Source organism: Pseudochaenichthys georgianus, chromosome 12 (assembly GCF_902827115.2).
Source record: "Pseudochaenichthys georgianus chromosome 12, fPseGeo1.2, whole genome shotgun sequence".
Classification (NCBI taxonomy): domain Eukaryota; kingdom Metazoa; phylum Chordata; class Actinopteri; order Perciformes; family Channichthyidae; genus Pseudochaenichthys; species Pseudochaenichthys georgianus.
This window is the reverse complement of record NC_047514.1, coordinates 25845408-25868328: the sequence shown is the minus strand read 5'-3', so window position 1 is coordinate 25868328 and position 22921 is coordinate 25845408. Positions and strand designations below refer to the sequence as shown.

General features: G+C 42.1%; 1 protein-coding gene across 3 annotated transcripts in view; it reads right to left on the bottom strand.

Annotated features, from left to right (window-relative positions):
- The window catches only part of LOC117455859 (electrogenic sodium bicarbonate cotransporter 1-like), a 38792-nt gene that overhangs the window by 6754 nt on the left and 9117 nt on the right, over window positions 1–22921 (bottom strand). For 2 of the 3 annotated variants that reach the window (XM_034095472.2, XM_034095473.2), the window contains exons 4-19: window positions 20693–20825; window positions 19302–19462; window positions 18341–18520; window positions 17338–17414; window positions 14826–14983; window positions 14631–14718; window positions 10547–10701; window positions 9841–9957; window positions 9273–9447; window positions 8050–8183; window positions 6539–6801; window positions 5270–5322; window positions 4969–5154; window positions 3274–3387; window positions 2491–2652; window positions 1860–2038 (exon numbers count right to left, since the gene is read on the bottom strand). In XM_034095472.2, the coding sequence (XP_033951363.1) occupies window positions 1860–2038; window positions 2491–2652; window positions 3274–3387; window positions 4969–5154; window positions 5270–5322; window positions 6539–6801; window positions 8050–8183; window positions 9273–9447; window positions 9841–9957; window positions 10547–10701; window positions 14631–14718; window positions 14826–14983; window positions 17338–17414; window positions 18341–18520; window positions 19302–19462; window positions 20693–20825 (2335 nt within the window). Of the gene's footprint in view, window positions 1–1859; window positions 2039–2490; window positions 2653–3273; window positions 3388–4968; window positions 5155–5269; window positions 5323–6538; window positions 6802–8049; window positions 8184–9272; window positions 9448–9840; window positions 9958–10546; window positions 10702–14630; window positions 14719–14825; window positions 14984–17337; window positions 17415–18035; window positions 18132–18340; window positions 18521–19301; window positions 19463–20692; window positions 20826–22921 lie in introns of all 3 variants that reach the window. The other variant, XM_034095471.2, reaches the window with a different exon arrangement.

The following is a 22921-nucleotide window of genomic DNA, read 5'->3' as shown; positions in this document are numbered from 1 at the left end:
GGAACATGCCATAGAAGGTGATTGAGCTTGGGCACAGTGACTTTCTGGATTTCAAGTCCTTCTCACAACACGCTGCTCGATTATGGCAAAAATCATAATCACGATTATGTTGGTCAATATTGATATCACGATTATTAAATACGATTATTCATTGACTTTGAAAACATATTGAACTTAGTAGGCCGTGGCACTGTAAAGCGCGTCCTTAATTGATGACTGTGATATGGTGGATGAAGTCGAGGGGGCACGCTCGTGAACTGTCAACAGGGGGGCGGGCCTCGCTGCGGGGAAATTGTGGACCTCGTTGCAAGCCAAAATCGTAATCGAGATTAAAATACGATGAATTGCACAGCCCTACAAAAACACGGTCCGAAACAGAACCAAAGACACAGAGGGACAAACAGTTAGTTGGCAGAAAATGAAATGGCTGTGCCTGTGCTACACAAAAGGTCCGAAAAGGACTCAGTTCAAATATGAGCTGTCCGACCAAGCTGCAAGTTGGAAAGCAGGAGACCAGAGGTGCTCATGCAATTGAACCAAAGAAGATGCACACAGGTCGGGATCACTGCTGTGAAAAAGAAAGACGTACTCACACAAATGGGAGTATCCCTCACTCCTATGTGGACTTCTAGTCTTTGCAAGTCATTCAGGCAGAGTAGGCTATATGTCCTTTCAAATCAATCTGAAACGTACATGATCTGCATAAAATATGCTGTTGTTGTATATAATTATATTGCTATACAATGTTCTAAAGTAGTTTTTGATTTGCAAAACAGTTATTAGGCCAGGTTTAATGTAATTGATTGTTATTCAGTGAACTAATGTGATATTGATATTTGATATGATCACAATGGACTCTGTAGCCTATTTTCAATTGGTTATTTGGGGAAATGGCTAAACAATTAACTATTTGGCAAAATGGTTATTAATGTTTTTTTTTTTTAATTATTACATTCAATGAACTAATATGATATAAGGATATTTTCATATAATATTGTTATAACAATTGATTACTGTTACTTTTGAACTCATAAATGTAAAGCCTTTTTCCTATTTTGATCAGATACGCCCTTTTTCTTAGTTTATATGAGATAAAATCTTAGTTCCAAAAAGGCGCATGTGACTTTCTTCCGAATAAAAAAAAGATAGAAGAATATTTTTTTCAATGAAAGTCAAAATATTGTTCATTAAGTATATTGTCATCCACATGTTTATGAAGTTTTCATATTAAAGATTGAATTTAATAAACAAAGTCAAGACAAAGTATGGTAGTTTTTTGTTTTGGCTCTCCTGTAAAGTTGGTCAAATGTCACTTACGCCCCTCTGGTTCTCACCCCTCGATATGGTAATTGTCGTCATTGACTGCATCACAAAAATGGGATGCCAAGATACACAAGACACTTCACCCTGAACTGCTCCTGTGGGTATTGTCCACTGTAGTACATGTCTAATATATACAATATGTAATGGAAAGCGCTTTGAGCACTTGGAAAAGCGCTAAAATAAATACCACGATTTATTATTTTCTTTAAGACTAAGAAAACATTCATGGTAATAACGTGGAAGTATATACATGAACATCTGTGGCTCCGAGTAGATTTTGGACCCTTTAATCACATTGTTGTGCCTTATGTTTCTCTCCTTCCTGAGAATGACTTATTTATGGCTTTTATGACTCTCAAAAGAAAAATGCATTCACAACAAACGTTAATCATGGGAGTATAGCAGGAGGGAACCACGCTTTATACAGAATGACTGGTTGGAATATTCATTTTTGGTATGGGATTGGCACACAGCATTAGTGCCCATTATTATTACTTAAATAACATCAACACTGTCCAGCAGCTGCGTGGCCTCACCTGACTCCCAGGAATTTGGGCTGCTCGCCGGGGGCTGACGTCTGGGTCTCCATCTTCAGAGAGTCGATGTGAGCGATGGAGATGACGGTCGCAGCCACGTACCACGGCAGGCCCAAGAAGGAGCAGATGATGATCAGGACCGCCACCAAGAACAGATCCAAGTGATAGCCTGCCCCTTTCTGAGAGGACGCAGGAGGAAACATAATGTCAGTTAAACAAATAGAGCATTTCTAAATCATCAAAATGATGCGACGGTGGAAACTAATTGTATTAACAGCAGGCTGGACTTTTAATGACCACAAAGTGTTGACAATCTACAATAAATACAACCGTGTTTCAGGTTATATTAAAAAATAAGAATTGTAAGAAGATATTTAACATAGGAAAGTCATCATTTAAAATGCTTTGAAACCGTATTTAGACGGGAAGATACTCTTTGCATTAAATACATTTTAACAGTTAGATTAGTATAGAAAATAATTTCAAAGAATATATTAGACTTGTTCTGGTGGTTATGTATTTGTCTTAAGGGGCAGGGGGTGAACCACTGACTGTTCATACACTCTTGTCCTTAAACGGATCCATTAGTTTGATCCTAGAAAGGAATACATCTTTGAGGTGGTGCACCAACCTTGAGTTTGTGCTCCTTCCTGTTGACAATCACAGCCGTGATCTGCTGGTCCATAAATATCAGAATCGTGACCAGCAGGGCGGGGATGGTAGCTGCCAGATAAACCCACCAAGGGTTGCCTCCAAACGGAGGGATAAACCAGCCCCTCAGTGGACTCGTGGGCTGGACAAAAAGAAGAGGAGACCGGATCGTTAACCTGGACCCTAAAACACTGCGACACCTGACGAGAGAATCCTCTTATTTCTGTGCAGTCCAGATCTCTTAGAAACAGATAACGTCTCAAAAAGAACAGGACAAACTAATTTGAAGTGATATCCTATTGCACCCTTTAACACTGAACCGAGCGTGGTGCATTATTACAGGACAGAAGTCTGAGAGTGAAGACACTGTGGTCAGACAAAGCTGGTTCTGTGCTGGCGGCGATAAGACGGTGTGTGTTCACACATCGCCTATAATCAAGCTGTTATTCGATGCAACTGCGCTCCTCTACCCCATCACTCCCTTCCTCCATGTCAAGGCGGGGGGGTCTTAAAGCCAGCTGAGCAACATTGAGCTGAGTAATCTCTCAGACTGACTGCGCCTTAGCTTCCTGTATCACTTACTGGGCAAACTACAAAGGAAGCATTGTGCTAGGACTTTCCTAGTCTCTCTGGCAGAAACATGGATCCTTCTCAGAGTCTTCCCAGGAAACGGCATCCGGCTTGCACTCGTCCGTCAGATCAAAAACAAGTCAATGCATAAAACATAATGATTGCAATCACTTCATTCATGCTCGGTACGTACCTTGAATTGACTCGGCACTATGAGCTTTGGAGTGTTCACACCCACGAGAGCGTCCACGCCGCAGAACAGAAGAATAGTCAGGATGATGGCGAAGTCACTGATTAGCTTCCTCACCTAGAAGAGACACACATTTCACAGCCGTTTTCTTTTAGCTTGTGGCGTATGAACGAACAGCTTCAGTGACATGTTCCTTGTGTGTTTGACCAAGAACAACATGTTTTACACATAACCTTGCCTAGCGTGTTACTTTGCTACTAACCTGGCTTGTGCTACTAGAAGTGCAGCTAGAGTCATTATATCCATTATTTATTTAAAGTAGGGCCGGGACTTTAACGCGTTCATTAAAATTAATTAATTACACAAAAATTAACGCGTTAAAAAAATAAACGCATTTTAATCGCACTTATTTTTGCAGCGGAACGTTTCTCACTGGATGAGTTTCAGGCGTACCGATTATGCTGGAGCACCAACTAACGTTCATGACTTCAGCATGGGACTTCAAACAACAACAAACCACGGTGAACAATAGTCAAACATGAACGAACAAGCTGATGAGACCGCTTTGGTCGGCCCCGTGGATGGGACATTTTGTTTTAAAAAACGGACGGATGGAAGCGTCGATAAGAGCACGGTTGTGTGCAAATTATGCAAAATATAATTTGCATATCACCGCAGCACATCTAGCCTAAAGTATCACCTAAATGCAAAGCATGTAGCAGCTAGCGTGGACGTTAGCCCGACTCCGAGTGCAAGGAACCACACCCTGACCCAACCAGACGACTGGTTTCAGGGCCAGGATAAGTAAGTCCACGTCTGAGAGGATAACCAGCTCCCTGGCTCACTGGACTGCACTCGACTGTAGACCACCTGGAGTCACATCCATGTGAAAATTGCTTCTCACTGTTCTCAGGTCAAATATGTATATTTGATTAAAAATGCGATTAATCTCGATTAATTAATTACAAAGCCTCTAATTAATTAGATACATTTTTTTAATCGAGTCCCGGCTCTAATTTAAAGTAAACAAAGTTGTTCTGCAATTTGTGACTAGAAGGTTTTAAACCAGACCGGAGGCTGATGAAGAACCAATTCAATTATTTTCTGGAAGAAAATGCAAATGGGACATTACCATATCAGTTTCGTAACATTCACAAAATGCCATGTCATGTTTAGCCTTGCTAGCAGGGATGGCAAGTTTAGCTTAGTTTGGCCAAGACTGACATGTTGCAACAAATATTGGACGGTTTGCAATTAAACTTGGTATAGAAATCCATGTTCCCATGATGCTGAAATGTAATAACTTACAATAAAGATTCCTCGTCTTTTTTATCATCATCAATCATTCGGTTTATGACCTGGAAATCTAAGCCTCAACACAATGTTATGTCATTTATTTGAGATGTACAAAAAATATATAACACAATGAATATAAGCCAGCAATAATGTATCGATCTGAGCTCGAGTCTCGTGCCTTATTTACATCAAGCACTGTTCAAAATGTGAGATCTGACCTCACACCGACATCGGAGCTTTTAGATTAAACTAAAAGTGCCACTTAACAGCCCGTTATGTACATGTGACATTATAGATGTGTGTGGTGTTCACCAGTTTCACTAGGCGCGAGCTGCTTCCAGCATTAGGGTCAGAATTGAGAGACAAACGGCTGCACACGCATTGCGGGGTGCTTTCACTCACCGTGGTGGGGAAGAAGAGGCTGAACTTGAACTTCTTCAGAGCCATGGAGCAGGCGTAGGTCCCAAAGAACAGGATGAAGGACATCAGGGTGATGTCAGGCACGTAGCCACAGGCGCTTCCGACCAGCTGCCCTCCGAACTTCAGACACTGCTCCATGTTCAGGGACGCCCACGTGGCATTCATTTGCTGGAAGACAGGAAGATCCTTAACGCAACAATATTTGGAGAAAAACACCTCTTCAAACATTTATCTATTCTGAATCCATGCTACATAATGTCACAAAAACAAGGATACTACATACCACATCAGTACTGTTTGACCATGGAGGGAGACCATGGACATCCGATGAGTTGCCTGGTAAAGAGAAACAATGAGTAACACAATGAGAATACTTGTATTACTCACAGTATCACACGTTCTGATCAGTGTCAAAACTCTCCCCCAAACAATCCTGCCAAGTCGCTCGACCACAGAAACCGATTGAGAAAGTAAACAGTGGTATCCACAGGCTAGTGCTAGTATCATCTGTTATCTCACAGTAAACACAGCTAACATAAGAAGAAGGCTTTGTTTAACACACAATGGTGACATCACCGCCAAACGGGACTGAACCAAATGCCACTGTTCCTCTTTCACCGTCTGGCATCACGGAGACATCTTTCTCATGGTTAACATCAGAGTGGTGGTATCGGACCTGTGTTAATGCAGCTTTTTCTTTATCTGCTGCAGTATTAATCAATCCAATTGTATTTGTAAAATCCCATGAGACAAGTGTGTAATACGTGATAGTGGGTTATGTAGTTTGTAAAGCCTACAAGACCCTCTTAGACCCTCGCAGCAAAAAAGTAAAAATACCCAAAGAAACCAAATTTTAAAACAAGACCCTATTGTACTTTTTGGGGTTTCCCCTTTCCTGTAGCGTGTTCTATACTGTAGGTTTGTGTGGTCTACAGATCACACACACACACACACACACACACACACACACACACACACACACACACACACACACACACACACACACACACACACACACACACACACACACACACACACACACACACACACACACACACACACACACACACACACACACACACACACACACACACACACACACACACACACACACACACACACACACACACACACACACACACACACACACACACACACACACACACACACACACACACACACACACACACACACACACACACACACCTCTAAGCGGTTTGACCAATCACAACAGAGCCAGCTAACCAATCAGAGCAGACTGGGCTCTGGTTCTAGACAGAGGGTGAAAAGAGGTGCTGGGTTAGGGTTTTTGAACATTAAAGCATGGAGACATGTCCCAGGAGAGACACTAGTACATACCAGTATGAACTTCAAAGTGAACATAATATGGCCTCTTTAAAAGAGGGGAAAATGGAGACACCTCAGGGCGAGCAACAGAGGAGGGATTTCTCTACCAGGATTGACAGACGTGCCATGGATGTCATTGATATATATTTGTTATCTAAGATAATAAAATATATACATAGACAAATGAAGAAGAAAGATAAAGTACCAGGCATGCAGCTGCAGTCGTAGATGGTGACGAGGTTGGGATCGTAGCCGGAGTTAATCTGGTTGTGGTGGGCCAGCTTCAACATCTTTTTGAAAGCGTCGTAGATGAAGATGAAGCTGATGAGCGAGGAGAAGCCTTCCTCTGTGAAACGTGTGAAGTACTGCACCAGGAAACTGGCGTCCGTGGCGACCAGCACCAGACAGAATACCCCCGACCACAGCCCGATCCACAGCCGGAACTCTAGGTAGTCCAACTCGTTGTCTCTGGGAGAGAGGAGGGTTGATTACATGAGGATTGATTGTGCACAAGAGAACTATTCATTCAGAATAACTCAGTGCACTTTCCATCACCTCCGTCTAACCTGGATTGTGTGACAAATTAAAGGTTGGAACATATCAGTTATTCTCTGGAGCTCTTTAAAATAAAACCTTGTGATTCTGAAGCTGTGAAACATTTGCCTCTATCTTTTCTCCATTTGGAAAGTATGCATACAAAAAACATTAATTGTTGTATATGTCCTAGATCACACCCCCTTAAATATAGAGTTCTAGAGCTGAATGCAGGAGGCACATTTTTTTTGTTGAAACCACTTGTATAAAACCCTCTACTACAACTGGTACTACACAAGGGTGTGTGTGTGTGTGTGTGTGTGTGTGTGTGTGTGTGTGTGTGTGTGTGTGTGTGTGTGTGTAGGGTACATGGGGACAGGAAGTTGACTGCAAAAAAACATGAAGCATTAACAATCAGCTGGCAACTGTAACCACCGGCAGATTTACAAAACACTTCTAGGGAGGCACTGTTAATATCAATCTTTAAACTAAGTTGCCACCCTACCGTAAATATTAATTATGTTTATTCCACATGTAATGTATATAGGGGTACACTAAGATAGCATCAATGGAAACATACAAACAGCATGTCATTTGGGGATAGACAAAGATCTATAAACATCTATCAGGCTACTGCAGCTGCATCTGATTTCACTCTCGCTAATGTGCATTGATTCCAAAGTTCCTGAAATAAAAGGGTCCCCGATTGTACTGTTTTTCATCAATATGTTACAGGTCTCAGATATATACAGAGCCTGTCTCTGATTGGCTGAAACACCAAACAGATCATTGCAGCATTACCCATAATCCCCTCTGTTTCCAAAGTGCTGATTCTCTGTCTGTTACTTTAGATGAAACTAAGGAGCCCCTCCCCACGCCCCTCAGAGATATTTGGTTAAAAAGAACACAACGGTGCTCGAGGAGGAGATTCAGGTGATTGGGGTTACCTTGGTTGCTGATTGGCTAATGGTTACACAAGAAAAAAAATCGTTATGACATCATAAAGTGGCCAAAATCTGATCCGCTCATTTTCAGACAGGTTTTTATAGAAATGGATCAGGACAAAAAGTGAGCGAATCTTTGTTCCTGAAACTTTCAGAGTCTCTTTCCACAGAGGGGACACATGGTTACGTATAAAAGACATGAGGATTTTGCATAATAGGTGACCTTTAAATGACTCACTTGCTGAAACTGAAGAGAAGTCTCTCAAAGACCAACACGGGGCCTGTGGAGCTGAGAATGGTGAGCGGCTGCCCGGCCAGCAGACAGAACACTATTCCTGTCAGCGCTGTGCCCAGGAAACTCTCCAACACTCCCTGCACGCACGGAAAAAACACATCCAGCCGTTACACACCGCAGAACGGACTCCATATTTACTACATTGGAAAGTCTTTGTTCAACAGATTTTATGAGTAAAATAAAAACATTTCAATTTTCTTTTCTTTGAGCCTTGTGACATGATTACTGTAATTCTGCCAACTCAGACGGAAGCTTTTGTTTTGCCTGTACACATGACGCAGCTGCAGGGCAGGCCCATCAGGACGGGCCTGTTTCACTTCCAGCCATGACAGATGTTACAAGCCGACAGCTATGTGAAAACAGCCCATAGATGATTAGTTACAACTCTAAGGTCAGGTGACTTCAGGGATTCCCTCCGCTGTGCTCGGAGTGGAAAGGGAAAGGGATGGAGGCTTTAGGAGGTGCTGGAGGGTCATTGGAAACGCAGCCATGACGAGGCTACAGTGTAATCTGGATCTGTGGTTATTTACAGCCTGCGCAGATCCTCCAGGCCGGTGCAGGGGTGCTATGAGGCAACTCTGTGTGAGGAGAGCGGCCAGGGACAGTACTCTGTCTGCACTGCCAGACACAGGGATGGGCACAGCAGGGTATGATATTATACCACAACTTTTACATATGCAGTTCTGTCAGCAGCAGGTACAACAGATGAGCTCCAAATAAGCATGGCTTAGCAGCTGGTTAACTCTTTATTTTATTTGGTAGTCTGTGACTAAAAACAGATGATGCCATCCCCTTAAGTGTACACAGGATCCATGCAGTGCCCTGCTCATGTGAGCTATTCTCCATGGTTAACATTCGGAAAGGCAACATGTGCTATGTAAAGGCAGGACATGCTACACAATGTTTAGGTCATGCAGTAGCCATGCATTCGAGCCAAAGTACCATGACGCATCCGCTCTTTAATCTAGTTACCCTAACACCGTTTGACCAAATTGAGGCTCAGAGTTGCACCTCTGTAAAACAAAGCCTACTTTAGCATTAGAATTAGGACACAGCATGCTACAGGCTGCTTCACTAACTCAGGGCTATGTGTAATGTTCATTTAGGATAGTTCAAAGGGCACTGCACTTAATAGGGTTAGCTTTTTGAGGGATGTGTGGGTTTACCTGCATGTTTTCTGTTGCATCACCAAGCAAGCCTCCAAATGTGATCGCATTGGTGACTGTGCCTAGATAGATGAACAATATGGCCGACAGAGACTGGATATGGAGTGCGTCGTAGAAGTCACTGGCGAAAAATGGCAGCTTCCGCTTGATATCCAGGACGAGACCTCCACAAAACCTTAAAGACGAAGCCATTCAAGTTAGTAGGAGACATATTGTTTCATGTCACATCCTGGCCGACTATGCTTTGCTGCCAATGGTTTCCAAAGAAAGAAATGTATTCCAAATGAATGAAAACCAACTGTTGTGCAATAGTGAAGCACTTAAATTGTTCACTAGTCATGTGTGGAATATTTCATTACTGGAAACTGACAGAGCAAGAAAAACATATTTCCCAGTTATGACTTTTACTTTATGACTCATGTCTTCACTGACGGGATATCCCATGCCATCACGATTATGATCAGGACTATAATGCTCCCACATCCTTAAGGTATTAAGACCTTGGCAATGCAACACTGGGATATTTCTTTCTTTATTATTTTAGTGTTAAAAAGGAAATGCAAATTACTTTTTTGTGCGCTGAAGCTCCTCTCCAACGGCGTCTCCTCCTCCCCCTCCGTGTCCTGCATCATGGGGAGTGTCACCATTCATCTGAGGCGCCTCTTGTCCAGAATACATGTTCTTCCTTTGAAAACATAGGAAACGGTCAAATTCCACAAAGAAACAAATGTGGGGTTAAATAAAAATGTTCACAATACTAAGACGGTTAACAATAAACACTAATAACTATTCTTGGAAATGTATGTTATGTATATCTATTTGAATAGATCCAAACAAGAAAACAATCGCTTAATCAGAAAAAAGGCATGACAAAAATGATTATGTAATATGTAGGGTTTTGGTTTGAAATGTGTGATATAGTACTTATTACAACTCACAGTAGAGGTATAAAAACAGAGATATGACTTCTGAAAGAATAAATTACATTTTTGTTCTTAAGAATCTAAAACTTCATCAATAAAAACAGCCTTATTTGTCTTGTACGAGTAGTTTCTGATGGCCAATGCAATCCATGTAAGCAAGCGTTCGATACATATTGCTGAAACATACATTACCGAATCCATTTCTGACTTTAGGCTGAACTGTAGCTTTGCATTTACCTTTAAATAATGATTTGTAACCACTGCTTTTGCTGTGGTGCCATGTTACACATTGGGTAGTAATATCTTTATGCACAAATATCATTTGGAAAAATAGTGTGGATTAAAGCAGACCTCTTGTCTGCGGAGGGCAGAGACTTGGGGGGCTCTATCCTGATGCTGGGGTCCCACTCTCCGGGGGGCAGCACGATCACCTCGTCCAGGAACTCCTCGATACCGGCCAGCAGGTCCTGCCTGTCCTTCGCTTTGTAGGCAATATCATGGAACACCTGCCAGCAAACAAAAATAACTTATCGATTAATAATCAGCAAATCACTACAATAGCTCCCTGAAGAACCACCTACTCGGGCTGAACCATTAAAAACAATTGTAATTATTTTGACTGATATATGCTTTTTAATTCACAATGTTGGAGGACATAATTCAGTTTGAATTATTACCCAAATTCTTATTGAAATCAATATTATTATAATTGTTTGAGTCTGTATAAAATACGGTATGCGTGGGACTGCACATGGGAAATTAAGTATGCCATAATTCAATTTAAATTAACTGTATGGTTCAACTTAGTGTCTACTCGCGTTTATTTACTACAATGGAACCCAGCAAGTCTCTAAAATGCAAATCATAGCAGCCAACTTAACATCTATACATTGACATACTCTGTACATATACATCACAATGTATACAAAGGGTTGGTCATTATCTGTGTGCACCCTAGGGTCACAAAGACAAGTAGGTAGATTACTAATACAGGGCTGATAACTCAAAAACACAAACATCTGATGAACCTATGTCACTGCGTTCAGAGGAGAGCTGAGAGGCTAAAGTTCAACTTGAGGAAATCCTGGACAACATGTCCTATCCTGGCTCGTTGACATACGAGATATACTGGGAAAAGCTGAGGCCTGTGGGAATGTTTGCGCAAGGTGCTCTCAGGGTTAAAAAGGGTTAGGTGTCGTCTGTTAGCATTCCTGATAACATTAAGGTAGGGTGACCAGACGTCCCCGTTTGTATTGGCCTGTCCCCGGAAATGTCCCCGTGTTTTTATATATGTTAAAAACACATAGCAACGTGAAATAAAAACGTTTCATGTCAGGAAACACTGGGTAAACAGACTGTAGTCAAGCCAGCCCGCACGTTGTATTGCGGTGCGCGAATATCCTATGCATTACGGTAGAGGCCTGTAAAAACTGCCTTCAAAATAAAAGCGTTTACTCGGTCAATAACAAATATTATGGAAGCCCATTTCCGCCACTTGAAAAAAATAAAATCCCCATGAAAAGTCATAATTATGAGATAAAAAAGTCGAAATAATGAGATAAAAAGTCATAATTATGAGATAAGAAAGTCGAAATAATGAGATAAAAAGTCATAATAATGAGATAAAAAGTCATAATTATGAGATAAAAAAGTCGAAATAATGAGATAAGAAGTCATAATAATGAGATAAGAAAGTCGAAATAATGAGATAAAAAGTCATAATTATGAGATAAGAAGTGCGCATGCGCTGCAGTGGCGCTGTCTTTAAAGGTCCCTTCATCACCTTGCTGCTCTCCACCATGCAAACAGCATCTATCTAGTCCTAAATAAGGTAACTATTACAGGTGACTTTTGTAAATGTTAGATGTTACATATAGCCTATGCAGCTATGAACTACAACAATGCAGTTCATAGCTTTGACATTACCTGTTATGAACTATAATATATATGCCTATAGTTTTGTGGTAACGTTCACGCCACTAATGACAATAGTGTAGGCATACTGCTGCTGTGAGTTGCTCTAACTCTAACCCGTGAACGTTACCACACAACTATAGGCATATATATTATATATATATATTATATTCATAACAGGTAATGTCAAAGCTATGAACTGCATTGTTGTAGTTTAGCTGCAATATAGGCTATATGTAACATCTAACATTTACAAAAGTCACCTGTAATAGTTACCTTATTTAGGACTAGATGCCGTTTGCATGGTGGAGAGCAGCAAGGTGATGAAGGGACCTTTAAAGACAGCGCCACTGCAGCGCATGCGCACTTCTTATCTCATTATTATGACTTTTTATCTCATAATTATGACTTTTTATCTCATTATTTCGACTTTTTTATCTCATAATTATGACTTTTTATCTCATTATTTCGACTTTTTTTATCTCATAATTATTACTTTTCATGGGGATTTTATTTTTTTCAAGTGGCGGAAATGGGCTTCCATAAAATATACCTAAAAAACACACCAAACATATTCATATATACTGGATCTTAAATTAAGAAATATGTACAATATAATATGATCAATAATACTTTTTTTTAAAAACTACGTATAACTACCACATTATAACTGAGTGAATGTAAAATATAAGGATACAGTTATGAAGACATATCTGACATTTCCACTGGTTGACTAATTTCAATTGATGTTGACACCATCTCACAACAATCCTAAAATAACATTACTTTCTGAAGCACAATTTAAAATGTATGCCGTTTAAAATCTCAAATTAGATAGATCTATTGTCCATCTATATTTTGATTATTATTTAATGGAAACCGTCCATAATCAAAGAGTCATTCGAAGTCAATCAAAGACTTATTTCACTTCACGGGTGATAGCAGGAGACCCCATCTAGTCACTCAGAGAGAATCAGGACATTCTGATGTAGAGTTTCAAAATAAAATACTTTTGAAATCTCATATACGGGCTATCGTCCTTCTGTTTTTATACAAGAATAAATAAAAAAAAACTGTCAAATGATCAAAGTCTTATTTCACTCCAGGAGAGAATCAGGACATTCTGATGTAGAGTTTCAAAATAAAAGACCTTTGTAGTCTCCGATATGAGCCATCATCCCTCTATTTTTAGATAAGAATAAAACCAAAACTATACAGTATCAAATACTTATTTCACTTCAGGGTGATAGCAGGACATCCCACCTAGTCACTCAGAGAGAATCTGGACAATCCGATGTACAGTTTCAAAATAAAAGACCTCTGAAGTCTCATATATGAGCCATCGTCCTTCTGTTTGTATCCAACAGTTCAAATAACATTGAACCAGAAGTGTCCCCCTTTATTCTTTAACAATGAAGACAATTGGATATGTTAATGAGATTTTGACCGCAAAACTCAAAATGTCCCCGGTTTTAAATCTGGTCACCTTACATATTAAGGGGTTAGGTAAAGGTAAACACCAAACATAAGAAGCAGGCAGAGCTGAAAAGCCTGCATTTGTTTGCCTTATTGAATTAGATTTATTATGCCAACACAAAAACAAATATGTGTCCTAAAACGTCAACACACAGATTAACAATTAAGCTATAAAATGTTCACAGCCAAACACATGTCTGGCCAGGTAACCTGCTGTGATGATTAATATCCAGAGTGGAGAGATTTGGCAAGAAGACAAGTAGTGTCGAAGGTGTAATCCTCTTTTTCATCCAGTGCCACCATGAGATTTTTAGTTTTGGGTCAAGTTTCCTGTTAACTGGGATGAACCGTCATGAAATGACCAAATGCCTTCAAAACTAGGGACATTCATTTGTTAAAGACTACTGGGTACATGTCAATGCATGGAACAAAGGTGATTAACATGGTTAACAGAAACCTGCAAAGAATCAAGATGTCACGTATGCTAGCATGCCTACATTAGCATTTAGCTCAAAGCACCGCTGTGCCTAAGTACAACCTCACACAGCAGCAAGCAGGGCGAGTAACTCTGTCTTAGTTATTGATGTTTTATTTGTTTAATTTATGGTATATAGTTAGACTGTAGACCGAGATTTGAGAAACCTTTTTTTCCTTGTATGCTAACAACTTCTATAACCTTAATGGGGCGTTTCATGTCTGGAGAAAAGGCCACATCTTTCCAGAACAGATCATCTTAAATTCACAACCAATCAGGATTTAAAGGGGAGAAAAAGGTGTTTGTTAGAGCAGTGAGGATTAATTTTCGTGTTCTGAAGTCCTGTTGCTTTAGAGTTCAAAACATAACCAATACATGAATCAAAGCGCTAATAATTCGAAATAAAACTGGAAGAACAAAACGTGAATTTTAGAAAACACATTGCACCTGAGATTAAGACCATCCCTTAATACTAGTACAGCTATCCAACATCAAAGACACACGAAACTCCCTGCACAAGAGTGAATACTAAGAACTGTAAAAGTTATTATCCAATTCAAGTAAAAGTACCTCATCTGACATCAGGGTGGCGATGGCTCTTCCAATTTCATGATAGGACTTCGCTTTACCTTTGGGGCCCAGCAGGATAAAGAGAAATCTATGCAACAAGAAAGTAAGACGTTAGGCCACCATTTCAAAAAATGAGAATCTGAGTTTCATTGAAATAAGGTGATGGGAGTATTTTAAAGGATGAAGCTTTTATACCTGGTGGGCACAGGGACCTCGGTCAGAGACCCCAGCATGACGGCCTGCTGCAGGCGAACAAATGCCACGAAGGGGGCTTCCAGGAAGTCCACCTCTCCAACCAGCACGTTTGATGCCTCTGCATCAGGGGGCAACTTCTTCATGAACTTATTCTTCAGCTATTAGGAAAGAAATAGCAGAGAATGAAGTCAGCAAATTAAAATGTCAGGCTTCAATGCAAGATAGCCACAACATTCCTTTCTCTGTCACATGGAGAACAATTAAAGATAAGAAAGACATTGTAAGTACAGTTGGTGATTAAAATGTGGTTGTAACAAGAAAAAGACTGATGTGGTACAGTTTGTGCCCGCTCTCTCCTAAAATGACGTCCTAAAACAGCAGCTTGACTGCATGCCACTTTTTGAACACAGACTATACACATAAGTTGTCTATAAAAGAAAAGGGAGAAGATTAACCAAGACTTTGGTGTGAAGTTACATTTGGACAAATACAATTTAATTAACAGATGCAGGAGCAGCTGTTAACAGGAAACTGCTTCTTTGAGCTTTTATCTATGTGTGCGGGCAGGGGCGCAGGAAGGGGGGTGCTATATATATTTTTTTAATTTCATTTCATTGTGCCTGAGATATATTTTATATATTATTATTCAAATGATAATTTTAAACTATATAATAAATGATTTAGCTAATAATAATGATTTAGCTAATAAATGATTTAACTAACCACACTAAAAAGTGTGGTTAGTTTTTAGTCGGCTACTTTTAACGTGACGCACGCAAGTGACAAGTAACTGACATGGTGCAAAAACGATCCTTCTCACTAAAAACGCTAAATCTGCTAAAAAGATTGAAATAGAAGATGCAGGGCATTATTACGCAGAATCTGTGTAACGGCCCGTCTACACTACAGCGTCGACAGCGTCGAAAGCTCCAAGCTGCTCCGAGCTGCCCATTCACTTTCAATGGGGTGACGTCACGTAGCCGCGCTTTTTCGCCGAACTGAATTGTGGGTAGCCGAGCGAGGCGTCTCAGGCGTCCCAGGCGACCAGAAGTTGAACATTGTTCAACTTCTGGTCGCCTGGACGCCGGAGTAGCCAGCGCCAGCCAATCAAATCCCGTTTCCCAAAATCTGACAGCTGAAGCGCTAGCCAATCAAACCGCGTCTAAGCTGGGAGAGATATCCCGCCGTTCATTTCTATATTTCAAAAAAAGTCGGAGGAGAAACTAACTATCGCCGTAGCGAATCACCCGGTTTTGTATGACCAGACCCTCTTCACCTACCGGGACACAAACCGGAGGAACCAGCATGGAGGGAGGAGACAGAGACAGTGGGGGAAACTGGTAGGTTTTCGCCTGTTTGGGGAGTTTTTATATATATATATATATATATATATATATATATATATATTGCTCGCATAAAATCCCCGGGGGTTTTTGCTTTGTATGTCGGGGGCGGGAGATTCATGTGATTGGTTGTTGGCCGTGTTGCTTGAATAAAATCCCCAAGCTCCAGACACGCCCAGCTCCAAGCTATTTTTGGAGCTGTAGTGTGGAGGCTCCGTAATATGTAGCCAGGAATTAGCAATGCCTTGATAGCCTACTCCAATGAATGTAAATTCCACATTGCTGGTACAATAATATTTTACATCTTAATAGTTTGTTTGTGCTTTTGTGCGTGCTCTATAGTGCCCGTAATGGAGTCCATTGTTATGCACTGTGTGTGTGTGTGTGTGTGTGTGTGTGTGTATGTCAACATCACCCCCCGTGCGTAATTCTTTCACACAGTGACGTCACGAACTACCCACAATGCAACACACGCCATATATATATATATATATATATATATATATATATATATATATATATAAATACGCCATTTTCCTGGAGGTGCAAATATCCTGGAGGTGCTAATATAAACAGCTAGCTAACGTAGCCAGGCAGAGCGCACTAGGTTTTCTGAATTAACGACCGAAGAAATCGCTGCATGTCTTCGGATTACATCTCTGGACTGGAGGGGTGTGCTCTAGGTCGTTACCAGCGTAAACTAGAGCTGTGTGGGTTGTCGGATTGCCCTTACAGACTGATGCAGATGTATGGAAAAACGGATACCGGAAGTACGGTGTCGCCCTCGGCCCAATACCCGTATGCGTGTGTGAAAGAATTAGCACATCGGACAGCACCTCCACTCAAAATACCTTCCCGCGCCTCTGTGTGCAGGGTTTCTGTTTGGGAAAAGAAACTGTTGTTTTTCTCTCAGTCATGACTCATGACAGCGAGAGAAACTGCACATGGAAACTCAGGACAAAGACTGGAGACAGTGAGCTTTTGTTGTGGGAGAGCACGATAGAGCGCCAGGGGTCTTATCTATCAGTGTGTGAGGCCCATTAGCACACACACACAGCCACACATGACCCTGCATAGCGCTCCTTTGTGAACAGACAGCTTAAGTATCAGAGGATGCATACTAGTTGCATGTCTTTGTGCCACCATTCAAAGAGACAGAAGCAGATTACCTGATCCTTCTCTGGTTTGTCGGAGAAGTCACTCAGGCTGTTGGAGGTGAGGTTTCTGTGGGCAGTGGCTGGGCTACCTGCAGAGAGGTGAGACACTGTTAGCATCAAAAGAAGATGATCAACACAGCAGAGCTTCACAAGAGACATGCTTGGCAAAGAAAGAAGACGAGCCCCAGAGAAGAAAGGCACCAGGACAGCAGATTAAGAGAGCCCTAAACTGCTGGACATGGCTAAATGTGGCAAGGCTTAAGCTGTGGGCCTAATGCCAGTTTGTCATTCACTCAGCCACTTCAGAGAGCTGGGACACATTGCAGTCTTTAGTTGGCTGCAGAAACAAGCCAAGTCAGCTTCTGGCAAATGAGTGAGAATGTAAACTAGGATCCATTTAAGGATGATGTTAGTGACCACTGTTGCCATTTGTCTTTCGTACATTAGTCTTGCAATATAATCTGGCAGCATGTTAAGCTACTCTGTTTATTCTATTATTATGCATTGCCATATCTACAGAGTAGCTCCTGTGCACATGCCAATAAAGCCTTTGAAGTTGGGAGTTACTAATGAAGCCATTTTATCTGTGTGTATATAGCGCTGAATAAACACACATCCTGCTTCTCTTTTTTTTTTTATCAAAATAAAACTGAAGTGTGTTCAAACCATGCTGCTCTGAGTGGGAGTGCTATGACTGTGCTCTGTCTTACAGAGGTATCCCATGCTGGAGCTCCTCCCGACCTCACATGGTTCGGCTGGGTCAAGTAGGCTAGAACAAGGCACGGGGGTCTCAAGGCGGTTGCGGGCTATAACACGCCAGATGCAGGAGGACAGAGACAGACCCAAAAGAGAAGGAACATGACAAGGTAGGGAAGGAACAGAAGAGAGAAGACAATAAAAATAGATTAGGAAAAGAAAATCCTTCAATAGGAAGTGTTAGGATCAGAAATAAGACGCCGGAAGAGAATACATGGAGGATGTTGGGTTAACAAAGAAAAGGGGGATTTTGCATTACCGTTCTCCTGGTTGCTGAACAGTCTACTTGCGCTGGAAACACTCTTGCCAATGTCTGCGAGGGAGCGCAGGTTGGACTTCTTGGTCTGGTGGCGATGCTTTCGTAGCAGCGTGTACATCACCTTCTCCTTCTGGTCCGACTTCAGCTGACCCGTCTCAATCTGGCTGTCGATGATCGTCTCTGTGAGAGGGATAGAACATCGTGAGTCACCGTCAGCTGTTTTAAAACCTTCAACAGTAATATAATAATAATAATAAATTTTATTTTTAGGCGCCTTTCATGACACCCAGGGACACCGTACAATTTAAAAAAAAAAAAATAAATAAATAAATTAAAAATAAATAAAATAAAAGCTAATAGGCAACAGAACAAGATAAAAACACAAACAGGAAATCATGGAGGAGACAGTCAAGTGGACACAAATGAAACATATAATGGGGAGCACTACAGTGAGTAAGCAGATTTGAACTTGGGATTTGAATAAGGTGATTGTGTCTGACTGTCGGATGTGCGGGGGGAGGGAGTTCCAGAGTCTGGGAGCAGTGCAGCTAAAAGCAGCTAAAAGCCCCTAAAAGGTGACGAGGCGTGGGGTGGGGACGGTCAGCAGACCAGCAGAGGAGGAGCGGAGGGAGCGAGAGGGGGTGTACTCCTGAAGAAGGTCAGCCAGATAGGGGGGGGGGGGGGGGCAGGTTATGTAGGGCTTTGTAAGTGAGCAGTAGGTTTTTAAAGTTGATACGGGATTGAAAAGGGAGCCAGTGGAGTTGGATGAGGATGGGGGGGATGTGTTCGGAGGCCTTGGTGCCGGTGATGATCCGGGCTGCGGAGTTCTGTATGATTTGTAGTTTATTGATGAGCTTGGTGGGTATGCCTGAGAGGATGGCGTTACAGTAGTCGATGTAGGACGTGACAAATGCATTGACCAGGACTTCAGTGTGCTGGTACTCTGATAAACCTCACTCACCGACAATCTGCGGCAGCGTGGAGGCCTCCAGGTCCAGCATGATGGTGCCCTTCTCGATGCACGTTTTGAGCTCCATCAGGCTGTGGAGGGACAGCGTGGCCACATGAGGCTTACTCCACCGCTCGCCACCCTTCTCCACCTTCTCCTCAAACTTGATCCACCTGTGCAAGGGAGGACACACAGACAGACGTAGGGAGAGTGGTGAGATGTGCTTTCAGGGCTGGGCTCGTACCGCTGTGTTTGACCTTGTCAGATAACTCTGTTCCTGAAAAGTCAAGAGTGAGAGAAGAAGAAAACGATACACAAACAGGTTCCTGAAAGTAAAAAGGTCACTGCACATTACAAATAAAAAGTACGTAACATGGATTTATGGGCTATAAACAAAAAGAATGAGACAAGAAAGGTTCTCTTTTATTTACAAAACAGCCCCATAGTGTTTTGATTTGGTCACAGTTCAAAAAGGCCAAAATAGGTGATGCAGGACCGCTTCGAAACACAAAATAATGGCATTCTGGGATGGCGAGCGTCTTCAACACACGGTTAAATGTGAGAAACGACACTTCTTTCCTACCATGGATGAGATTAGCCTCGAAGGTAGGGTTCAGGAGAAGAATGATTTGTAATAACGATGCCTCACATGGCACCGCTACAAAAGAGCCATTCTCCTGAGGTCTGAGGATGGGGTTTCCTCCGGGGGTAGAGTATCCCTTCTGGCTCAAATCCAAACCCCTGTGACCAGCCTTCTAACGAGGAAAGAAGCCTGGAGGAACTGTCGACCTCAAAGAGTTCATTTATCTTCTCCGTCATGCAAGCCCTGCTTCCCCGTCCCCAAAATGTTGCATGACTTTGCCTTTGACCTACTTTCTAGCTTATCTGCAGCACAACTGTCCATCTCTCAGACCCAGATTACTATGTTTAAGTACAATACTAAAACTATATCATTTTGATTGAAACTTCCTCTATCACAATGGGTAAAACAAGAAGGCAAACATGTCACGTGGACCGTGTAAAAGCTACTGTGGACAATCAAATAGGGAACTATTAAACATTTGTATAAGCTTTTTTTCTCATATGCTCCAGAGCCAAGTGGAACATTGAGTCTTGTAGCCATGTGGGTGTTTCTGCTTTTCCCCCGGTCTCACCGAGGCAGGTACTACAGATCTCAATCAGATAAGAGCAGACTGGGAGTTCAGCCTATTTCCCCACACACACAAAACACGATTATTCACAAGTGATTGTGTTCCGCTGACTGCGCCGGGATTGGGAAGCAGGACATTTCCGAGCACACTGCCCACGGCTTTTTATGTAAAAGAGTAGAATGGGGGGGGGGGGGGGGGGGGGTGTGTTAGATGAATGCCTGGCTTTAAAGGACATTGGGCTCAGCAGCTCACCTGGCCGTTTCCTTCCACTCCATCTCCTGCCCGTCCACAGACAGGAGCTCGTCCAGCTCGGTGAAGAGCTGAGGAGGAGGGGGGCCATCGTCTTCCTCTCCCAGGATAAACCTGATCCTCTCAGCCGGAGAAACTGCAGAGAGAAAGAGGCGTGTTAGGAAGCATCAAAGCATCCAGCACCACTTCATCTGATGTCCAAGAAACCGTGACTTTGGAAAAACATTTCAGCTCTCCCAATGTTACAGTCAAGTTAAGGTTTAGTTCCTGCACATAAGCATGGTTTCAAATACTGGTGATTTGTGCTTGAGAATGTGGCTGTGCATGACTGAGGTAAGAAATGGGCCATGCTAAACACTTCCTGATTGCCTAGACAGTCTGGCTTTTTCCAGACTGAAAGTAAAATACACATTATAATCTCATTATGCAATTAAACTAGAATACTTTGACGACACACCCTTGAGAGGAATAACTTCCTTCAGGCAAAGGTGTGTCACAATATATTTCGATACTGACTTGTCAAGATGAATCCCTTCCAGTAAATGTTCTTACCGCCTTCCGAAATGTCAGCTATGACCTCATGGATCACAGATAAAGCCTCAATTACGCAACAAGGATGGTTAAAATGATTTATATCGTGGATATGCGGTTATCTATTTTAGGTAGAATGATTTAACACTTCGAGGAATGTTTCTCGACACACTGTAGTCAGGACTGAACAGGTGGATACCTTCGACAACGTAACTGTGCCTGTAACCTTTTAATCCCAGCACAGCATCCAGGCTTCATTAAGGATGCTTGTTTTTAAAATAGTACAGGTAGAACTCTTCTGATGTAGCACGGAAACCTAGAAGGTCAGGACAGATGTATTGGACACACTGGAAACATTCCTTCTCTGTTTTGTATATCAGTATATTCTATAGACACAGACGTCACACACCAATGGCCCAAAACACACACACTTGACATCTGTCAGTCGTCCTAATGGCCTTTATGCCGGGAAGCCGACTGACTGGTAACGCAACACTTCTCAACACCACTCACCTCTAAGTCTCACGACCGGTGTTATCAATGAAAACCAGGCCTGTGTTGTGGTCACACACACACACACACACACACACACACACACACACACACACACACACACACACACACACACACACACACACACACACACACACACACACACACACACACACACACACACACACACACACACACACACACACACACACACACACACACACACACACACACACACACACACACACACACACACACACACACACACACACACCACACACACACACACACACACACACACACACACACACACACACACACACACACACACACACACAGGGTTAGCCAGAGTCAACAGGCTTATGGGGATTTAGATGGAGGGCAAAACAGCGGACAATCCAACAAGTGGAGGGCTCTGTCAAGCATTGTGTGTTTTGAATTAGGGCTTTTGACATTTGGCACATGGCGGCCTGAACGCAACATCAAACTCTCACACACACCCACCCCTCATTAATTAGCCAGATCCACGGTCACCTAACAAAATAGCAAAAATCTAGTTTACATTTTTATTGTATTGTAGGGGGTTAAAAAAGTGGTTTACAGCGCAACAGGAAAAATATATGTATCCCCACAGTGGCTGTAGCGTGTGTGTGTGTGTGTGTGTGTGTGTGTGTGTGTGTGTGTTTAAAGAGGGCCACAGTTCAGTTTCAGTCTCGTCTTTGTTTAGTTTTGTTCCACATCTGACGCCTTCTGATTCACAGTCTGATTCTTTGGATAAACCATCATCTAATGTCGCCGTGTTTTAACCATACAAACAAAAGAGTGGCCTTTAAATTACCGTGGAGCATTTTAAAAAGGCTGCAAGCATTTCAAAAAGACCTTTAATGAAGAGACCGCCACTGACATTTATTTATGATTTAATATCAAGTGTTCACAGCTACGGTTCTGATTTTTTACGACCCTGCTTTTGATCACAGCTTCACAAGGGGTCAAATAAGCATCATCTAATTGCCCGTTAGTGTCTTTGAGAGGGATTTGCAATACTGGAAAAGGCTGTAATTGGGCTCTCAGAGTAAACAGCTGGGGGCCAGACATCGAGACAGATTCATGTGAGCAAAAGTCCAGTTATATCATGCGAGCTGGGGATGACTAAGCACAACGGGGTTTACCACCTGGGCACGAGGCGTAACCGAGGAGGATTACAGTGTC